This window comes from Babylonia areolata, chromosome 24 (genome assembly GCF_041734735.1).
Source record: "Babylonia areolata isolate BAREFJ2019XMU chromosome 24, ASM4173473v1, whole genome shotgun sequence".
In the NCBI taxonomy this organism is placed as follows: domain Eukaryota; kingdom Metazoa; phylum Mollusca; class Gastropoda; order Neogastropoda; family Buccinidae; genus Babylonia; species Babylonia areolata.
In genome coordinates, this window is record NC_134899.1 from 38,372,400 (window position 1) to 38,382,399 (window position 10,000).

The following is a 10,000-nucleotide window of genomic DNA, read 5'->3' on the forward strand; positions in this document are numbered from 1 at the left end:
CACGTCAGTGACTACTTCCACATCCACCCCGCCACGGGCAACATCACCGTCTCCCACACCCTGCTGGAGGACATCCCAGAGGAGTACAGCGACGGATCGTCGCTAACCCGCCGTCGCCGAAAGCGTGCTCTGCAGAAAGACACGGAGACTCTGATCGTTGAGGTAGTCCTTTTTTTTGTTTTGTTTGACGAGTCCCTTTTAATGAGTGATGGTCATGTTCATGACTTTTTTTTATGATCGTTTTGTCTGTATATATATATTAAAAAATCTGTTGTGATAAAAAGAAATACAAATCTCTCTCTCTCTCTCTCTCTCTCTCTCTCTCTCTCTCTCTCTATATATATATATATATAATATAGATAGATTTATATATATATTATGATTACCGTCATATTCATGTGAATTTTTATGATTGTTTTATATGCTTTTATTAACTATCAACATTAAACTATTAACTATCAAATACAAATATATATATATATATATATATATATATTTTTTTTTTTTTTTTAATTGATTACCGTCATATTTATGTGACTTTTTATGATTGTTTTATATGTTGTTATTAACTATCAGCGTCTTGGTTTTTTTTAATCTTTTATGATTACTGTATATATTTCTGTTAACGATTGTCCTTTTTTTTTTTCATTAATCTTTTTGAGTCCCATTAATGGTAGTATTGTTGACGTTTCTTTGTCGTAGCTGATTTTGTGCGTGCACTGCCACATGAAAGTACGCTTTATAAGTTTCTGCTTGTTGTTATGTTTTTGTGTTTCAAATGTTTTTAACTGGCATCGCTTTGAACGATTACAGTTTGGTTTAGACCGATTAGTGGCTGTCTTTTTTTTTTTTTTTTACCTTTTTTGTGTAAAAATAGATGATCATTTTCATGTTTCTGTTGATGGTAGTCCTTTTATGATTTGTTATGATTATTCCATGTTTCTGTCAGACGGTAGTCCTTTTAAGACTCTTTATGATTATTTCATGATTCTGTTGAAAGTAGTACTATTCATGACCTTTTCTTATGATTATTGATTTTTTTTTTTTTTTTTTTTTTGTTTCTGTTTCATTTTATCTGATCACTCAGTTAATCTTTAAAGTGCCTGGATTCTTAAGCACTTTAAAGCTTGCTCCAGCTTGAATTATAACGCTCGATAAAGATGAGCAGCAGCAGTGATTGTTGTTGTCTCACAATAATAGTAATCCTCCTCTTCCTCCTCCTTCTCATCATCATCGTATAATTATCATTATTACCATTATTACCATCATCATCATCATCATCACTATTCTCATTGTTACTATTCTCATCCTCAAGGTGTCGTCGGGCCTGGAGAACTCCCGCTGGGCCTGGGTCTTCTGCAACGTGGGCATCGACCGCACGTGCGCGGGCTGCCAGGCCACCAAGCTGGTGCAGGAGAGCGGGCTGAGCTCGGTGGCCGTGGCCATGATCGTCCTCGTCTGCATCCTCGTCCCCGCCATCATCGTCGTCCTCCTGCTAGTCTTCGTCTGCCGCCGCCGGAACCGGAAAGGGGAGCAGGGCAGTCCGGACGGGCGCGGGGCGGGAGGGGTGGGGGTGTACGGGGGCGCGGGGAGGAGGGGGGAGACGCTGGGCATCACCCCGCCCCCTCTCCAGGACGCGGGAGTCCCGCCCCCTTACAAAGACGTGCTGCAGCAGTACAGCAGCCACAACCACCACCCCCACCACCACCAGCACCACCACCCGAACAACAACATCACGTCCTCGGACCTGTCGGAGCAGTCTCACAACTCGGCGTCCAGCGGGCGCGGGTCGGCGGAGGTGGAGGACGAGGACGAGGAGATCCGCATGATCAACGACAGCGGCAGCAGCTATCTGACCAACGCCGCCGGCTACCGCCACAAGACCATGCCGGACTCCGGCATCCAGCAGGACGACGACACGCTGTCGGAGCCCTCCGCCGCCACCAACCACCAGGAGTACCTGGCCCGTCTTGGGATCGACTCCTCCAAGATCGGCAAGTCCTCCGCCTCTGCTGCTGGAGGAGGAGGGAAAGGCCCCGCCACGCACTCCTCCTCCAAGGGCAGCACTGCCGGGAGCGGTGCCGGGGACATTGCCTTCTCCGTGGAGAGCATGCACCAGTTCAGCGACGAGGGGGGCGGCGAGGGCGGCGTGGACCTGGACCGCCTGACGGACACGGACGTGGACGAGGAGATGGTCATGATCGAGAACAGCCGGCATCACCACCTCCACCACCACCACCATCCCCACAACCACAACCACCACCAGCTGCAAGCCATGAGCGGCGTGATCCCTGCAGGTGGTGTCGGTGTTGGCGGCATGTCTTTCCAGCAGGCTCCAGAGCCCCAGCAGGCGGCCACCCTGTCCAACGTGGTCAACAGCGAGGAGGAGTACTCCGGCTCCTACAACTGGGATTACCTGCTGGACTGGGGCCCACAGTACCAGCCCCTCGCCCACGTCTTCGCCGAGATCGCCAAGCTGAAGGACGAGTCGGTGATGCCCAAGAAGACCCCGGTCAAGACGGTGCCCCAACGGCGGATCAGCGGCGGCCAGGGGCTGGTGGCCGTGCCTCAGGCCAGGATCGTCCCTCCCCCCATCATCACCAATGCCCCGCCCCCTGTGGCGCTGGACTCTGGCGACGGAGGGGCTGGAGGTGGGGGGAATAGCAGAAGTGGTGGTGGTGGTGGTGGTGGTGACACCAGCAGGCATAAAGGTTCCCGTGGCGGCGGGCACGGCAGTCACAAGTCGTCAGCGTCTTCCTCCTCTTCCTCCTCCTCGGCCACCAACACGGGCAGTCGCTCGCACTCGCAGCGCACCAGCGCCCTCAACTCCTCCTCCCTGCCCTCCCTGCCCCGCTCCCCCATCAGCTACGAGTCCAGCTACACCTCCCCCTCGCCCCTCACCCCCTCCTTCACCCCCTCCCTCTCCCCGCTGGGCGGCCCCCACCACACCCCATCCATCTCCCCAGCCGTCAGCGGCCACACCAGCACCACCCACAGTGGTGGTGGTGGTGGTGGTGGTGGTGGAGGGGGAGGTGGAGGTGGTGGAGGAGGAGTAGGTGGTGGTGGTGGTAGCGGCCACCACCCTCACCACGCCCAACACCACCCCCACCACCACCACCACCAACCCCCCCACCACCACCTCCCCCAGTCCCACCACGCCCCCCTACCTTCTTCCAAACCGGTCTCCAACAACCACCAGCACCACCACTACCAGCACCCCAACCACCCCCACCCCCACCCCCACCACCACGCCCATCTACAGCACAGCCCCCACAACAACAGCCACAGCAACAGCCGTGTCGTCCACAACAACCTCACCACCACCGCCACCACCGCCACCAACAACAACAACGGCAACAACAACAGCAACGCAAGATTGACACTCAGTGCCTCTTCCGATTCTGAACGAGAGTTCCGAATTTAACTGACCAGCGCTGCGGTGTTTTTTTGTTGTTGTTAATATTTTCCGATTTTTTTTTTTTTTTTTTTACACTTCACGGTGGTGTCACAAAAACAAAACAAAAAAGAAAAAATTTTTACTGGAACGACAAAGGGTTTTTTTTTTTTTTTTTTTGCAAGACTGGATGCTTTGGTTTTGAACCATAACGGTTTTTTTTGTTTTTTTTTTAAACGGAATGTTTTTTTCTTTTTTTTTTAAGAAAAAAGAAAACAACACACAAAACATGTGACAGGATTAATGGACGTTATTAAAAAAAAAAAAAGAAAAGAAAAAAAGTCAGTCAGCGTCATGATGATGTAGTGAAGAAAGAAAGAAAGAAAGAAAAAAAAAGAAGAAGAAAAAACGACTTTTTTGTGTGTGTGTGATTGGCGAACTTTTTAGGTTTGACTGTGTTGTAAAGGTTCAGAACGTTCCCACCCAAGTCCGTTGTCTACTGCACAGGGGAAAAATGGATGTGTGAGAGGAGGAGGAGGAGGAGGAGGAGGGAGAAAAACGAAACAGACTGGACAAGACGTTACTTTTTTTTTTTTTTTTTTTTTTTTAGTCTATTAGTGTGGTTGATTATGTGATATTATTATTTTGTATGTACAGTGTTCATTATCACCTGGACAAGATGAGATGAACAAAACGGCCAATGCCTCAGCTTGCATGAGACCAGTTGAAAAGAAAAAAAACAAACAAACAAACAAACAAACTTTGTGATCATTTAATCTTTATAATTTTTTTTTCTTGTGTGTGTGTGTGTGTTTGATACAAATTCTTGATACTAGTTCTTCTTCCCAAGTCACTGATGAAAAGCCTCAGATCAGTGCAGCGAAAAAAAAAAAAAAAAAAAAGAAGAAGAAAGAAATGAACGCTTACAGTGAAATAAAGAAAGTTTTTTACGTTAAAGACCCACAGTACTATCGCTTTTCGCCATTATCATCGTCAGATGACTTGTGTGGGGACATTTTACGGAACAGTTTATGGACCAGTGAAAGTGCAAACGGTGAAAGCAGGACAAATGTGTGTTCTTTCTTCTTCTTCTTCTTCTTCTTCTTCTTCGTCGACGTTCTACGGAGACTTCTTTGCCGATAATTGTTCTTGACGTAATATAATTCTTGTGTTCCGGGTTATCAAATACGCAAAAAAAAAAAAAAAAAAACGGGAGTGAGTCAAGTCTGCGAGGTATGAGTGAGCGTGGTTTTCTGGAAAGGTGTCAAGTGTAAGCATCAGAAGGGTTGTGGTTGCAGGAAAAAAAAAAGAAGAAAAAAAGCACGGTTGCCATCGGTGTTTGTGGGGTATTTATGGGTGTTATTGTTGTGGTTGCGTTGGTGTGAAGCCAGTGGGGGAGGTACCTGCTGAGTCGTTTGGGATGATGACTGTTAACTTGTGAGTGTTTGGGGGAGAGTAACAGAGTGTGTGAGTGAGGCGTGGGGTGGGGGTGGGGGTGGGGTGGGGATGGTTGACGAGAGGGGTGGAGGGAGAGAGCGTGTTTGATAACGGTGTGTGTGTAGATGTGTGTGTGTGTGTGCGGGTGGCGGGGTGAGGGGGGAGAGTGCTCGCGTGTGAGTGTGCGTTTGTGTATGCTTGTTCGTGTGAGTGTGTTTCCGAGTGATGGCGTTGCATTGCTTTACTACAGTGTGTGTGTGTGTGTGTGTGTGTGTTTGAGAGAGAGTGAAAGAGTTATAATTGTTTCGGATGATAAAATCCAGTTGTACGAGAGAGAGAGAGAGAGAGAGAGACTTGTTTCGGATGATGAGACCCAGTCTGTAAGAGAGAGAGAGAGAGAGAGAGTCCAACCCTGAAGTTTAAATCTACACATACCGCTTGCATAAAAAAGAGCCCAAAATCATCTGAAAAGGTGTACAACTACTGCAATCATATCATTTTCCAAGTATCATGTTGAGCGAGCTTTGCAGGTGCATGTACACTGTGTGTTCGTACGCTGGAAGTCAAATGAAGTATTCACACTGAATGGCAGTGACTGTTGGTCGGACGCAAGATACAATGGATATTGTTTCACTGACGCAGTGATTTGAGTCAAGTGTGCGCTATCGCTTTTGTCGTTTCTTCTTTGTCAAATCCTGCCGGTACATTTTCCCATAATATTTTTGCAAGATTATTATTACCTGTGCTAATTAACCGGTGTTCCGTTGATTAAAGTAGTCAGGAGGAAAAACAAACAAACGGTATAGGTAAATATATTGAAGAGATTTACTGACCTTAGGTTTGCATTAATTTTTCTTTAAAGATAACATTTTGCAAATTGATTTTTGCCAAGAATCTGTATTTCCTTGGGATTAGAGTCTGCTTTTCTGTGACTCTCGTGACGGAATGAAAGCGTAGTTTTAGACATTTTATAATTATTATGATGATGATGATGATAATGAAGAAGATATTTATGATTATTATTTTTTACTTATCTTTGATATTGATTCCTTTGAATCATGAGAAACCAGACGTCTGCGCCATGTCAGCAAAATATGTTTAGAGATTCAAATATTCTTCCTTTGTTTATAATTACAATTATAACCAAATCAGAATGTCAAAGGTTAGACACGAGGGATGAACATCACTCTTTAGATTATCAAATTTTTTTTTTTTGATAAAGAAACAAATCCATACTGGCAACATCAAACTTTGCTGAGACAGAATAAAATGAATCTTGTGTGTAGTGTGGACGTTGCTATGAGAGCAGCGGAAGAAGAAGACGAAGAAGGAGAATGTTGGAGAATAAGATGGTAGGTATACTATTACACGTGCATATACATGGTGTTGAAAAGATGATAATAAAGAAATATACATTGTCGAGTATAGACTATATTTGCATAACGAAGACTTTGTCATCATGAATGAGACTGAATAAAATTAGGTGGATATTTCTCATTTTTGATTAAAAACACACACACACACAAAAAAAAAACGATTTTTATATTACATTTTATGAAGTTAAAATAACTGCAAATGAAATACTGATCGCAATTGTCGAAATGCTGATGGAAATAGCAACTGATTAAGAATAATCTTCCTACAGTCGGATGAAGTTACAAACAAAAGGAATATTAAGAGTGGGTTTTATATGAAGATTTTTTTTTATTTTTACCCCCTGAGATTTGAGAGATAAACGAAACCTTCGTGTAGGTTGAAGTTTGGACGAATTTCTACGCTATCGAAGAGCGCTCCGAAATAATTATGGTTGGATTAGCACTAAAGAGCGTGAGTTCTCTTTCTGTTCGCGAAAACGTACGTTTTTTTTTTTTTTTAATTAGAATTTTACTTCCCTTTCCAGCACACGTTTGGTAAGTCACATGAAAAGATGGGTGTAGTTTGGTACGCTGAAACTTTCGATGAACATGCATTCCCACGAGTTGATATATATTATGCTCAAGGCGCGCGAGTGACCATAAACGCACACACTCACACAGGCCAGCGCTCACACACATTCGACACAACCATTCTGTCGATTGTAAAACTTCAAAACATAGAAAATAGTCAGTGAGATATGCTAAAAAAACAGAGATATATATATAAAGTTCATGTTGTTTCCACTGAGAGAAAAAAAAGTTCTGTTCAAGTAGAAATTTGAATGGTTAGTTAGCTTGCGAACACGCACGCATGACTACATATGTGTGTGTGTGTGTGTGTGTGTGTGTGTGTGTGTGTGTTTCATATATAAATCCCAAGGAAATAAACAGAAACAGTACAGAAAAAAGTATTACGAATTCAAGGCATACATGAACGATTCCTACTTTCTTACCCATTGTCCAAACGGTTCCAATGAAGTTCTTGTTTGATTAAAATCTTGCTTGTTCTGCCTTACGAAATCGCTCAAAGTGCTTCAAAGTAATATGCATTGAAAGGACTGGAACGCAGTTATTATTATTATTATTATTATTGTTATTATTATTATCAATATTATTGTACGCAAAATATACCGTAAAGACTTCTTTTCACTTCGAATGAATGTTTGATATTCGAATGAGAGGGGTGAATACGCAATATGTGTTTTCATACTTGTATGATTTTTGTTTGTTTTTTTTGTTGTTGTTTTTTTCTGTATGTGCGACATAACTCTATGGCAAATGGAATGTGTTTGATGAAGGACACACACAAACTACTGCATTTTGTTGTATTCAATTTTGGAGAATCAAAAACTGGAAAGGAGAGAGACAAAAAAAAATAAAATAAACTATAAAAGACCCTCTCTTCCTGCAGACAGCAAATCGTCTCGAGAAAGCATGTTTGAGGAAGACGTTTGGCTTCTGCAATAAAGATATTATTATGAAACATATATTTTGCTCTCTTTGTGTTTGTGTGTGTGTATGCGTGTGTCCGTGCGTGCGTGCATGCGTGCATCTGTATATGCATGTAAATCTGTCTGTCTGTCTGTCTGTCTGTCTCTCTGTGTCTCTGTCTCTCTCTCTCTGTGCATATGGTGCTAGTTAGCGTATGTGCGTGCGTATATGTCGCGTGTGCCGTGTGTGTGTGTGTGTGTGTGTGTGTGCGTGCGTGCGTGTATGGATGGGGTGTGAGCGTGAGAGTGATGTATGGTGTGTGCGCGCATTGTGTTTGTATGTGACTGTGTGTTTGAGCTTGCGTGAATACGGCCCGCATAAACTACATCTCGGTGGGAGACATATAGATACAGCGGTTAACAAACACACACACACACACACACGTATAAATAGACTGCTACTACAACAACTACTACTACTAGCAGCAGCGATAACAATAATGCTAATAATGATAATTATAATCATATTTATAATAAACTTGAAGAAATCATTCTAGCTGAATAACCATTCGAAAATGGACAATAAATAACAAATGGATTCAAAGGGAAATAGATATGTGTATGAATTCACACACACACACAAACACACACACACACACACACACACACACATTCACACAGAGTGATTAATGAAGCATGAATGAAATGAACATGAAAACATTCTCACGCACAGTTGTGTCCGACGGCACACAAAAAGATCCTACTTAATTAGTTAGTAAAGTCACTCATGTATTTATTCCTTGATGCTGGTGAGTCACATCGGCCTAGATCAAAAGACACGTGAGAGTGTCACAGTGTCAGGGACAGCACTGCATCAAAAGGAACCACGACGCCATGCAAAATACAAGTTATCTCCCTTTTCTTCCTTTGTGGGTTTTTTTTTGTTTTTTTTTCTTTTTTTTCCCCCCTGTTATTTCGTCTTTCTGTCATACTGTTTTCGCGTGTCTTTTCTTCTCTTTTTTTTCTTTTCTCTTGACGTAAATGTACAGTACAGTGAATGTTCTATTAACGAATAAATAAAATAATAAAGTACATGAATAAATTAATATAAATAATAAAACAAACGAACGAATTACCGTCAATCTGACAAACACCAATATTCATCGAAAATGACGCAGAAAAGTTCAGATTAGTTCGGTTTCTCAAGGAGGTGTCGCTGCGTTCGAAAACATTCATATACTGCTACACCACATCTGCTCGGCAAATTCCTGACCAGCAGCGTAACTCAACACGCTCAGCCGCAGAAAACGTAAGAAGTACTGACAATTTCTGATGGATTGCACAACAGAAATAAGATATGAAATAATATAAGACTAGCTATAAGGGAAACAAGAAACAAGCACTGCTTCACCAAATGTCATTTGGTGGTTAAAAAAAAAAAAAAATAAAATAAAAAATATATATATATATATATATATATATATATATATATATATATATATATATATATATATATAGAAGAAAATACGGTGGGAAAGAAAAAGCGAAAAAGAAACGACATGGAACGCCAATGTTACAGACAATTAATGACAATGAGTTTATTCCCATTAACACTTTTCAGTCATAGAGAAACAAGGAAACCTGACAATAACAGGATGACGGCCACAGAGAAAGAGCGAAGATATCTTCAACAGAAGAAACAAAACGGGGAGAGAATACAAATGGGGAAAAAAAAATAAAACGACATAAAATAAAATGCCAAATGTAATCATCAGTCTGATACAATGCAACAAGTATAGCGAAAAGCAATACTCCATAGACAAATGCACAGATCACAACTTAGATTTACAATAATTATGAGTGAAGTGAAATGTTCGGCTCTGTATCTGACTAGCCTAGTTGAGCCTGAACTGCCAACTCAGTGAGCGGTTTGTTGGAGCATAACAATATCTTGCATTGTTTTAAATAAATACACCTCACAGACTCTTAATGATTTATATAAGTTGCATTAAAATATATCTGTTGCGAAGAAATGAAAAAGTAATGTCAAGTTCAGGGGAGAAGGTGGGGGGGGGGAGGGAGATCTCTTGCACTGAATAATAGATCAAGCGACTCGTTCTTGAACCAAGATTTACTTTCATGATATAAAAGTAACAAAATAAAATACACATCAATTTGTTACTACTATCACCCATTTGCCAGTAATACTGGAAATGTTTTGATATATACAGGAAAGAAAAAGACATAAAAGTATAATAGATCATGCAATTACAAAAGGATATGTACAGGATGCAGTGCCAGAAAAAGGAATTCTATTCTAAGGG

General features: G+C 42.1%; 1 protein-coding gene across 1 annotated transcript in view; it reads left to right on the plus strand.

Moving 5' to 3' along the window:
- Window positions 1–3,933, plus strand: part of LOC143298632 (protein dachsous-like) — a 178,766-nt gene extending 174,833 nt beyond the window's left edge. The window contains exons 26-27 of the mRNA XM_076611511.1: window positions 1–162; window positions 1,316–3,933. The exon at window positions 1–162 is cut by the window's left edge and continues 78 nt beyond it. Coding sequence (XP_076467626.1) covers window positions 1–162; window positions 1,316–3,424 — 2,271 coding nt within the window. The 3' untranslated portion in view covers window positions 3,425–3,933. The remainder of the gene's footprint in view (window positions 163–1,315) is intronic.
- Window positions 3,934–10,000: the final 6,067 nt, after the last annotated feature.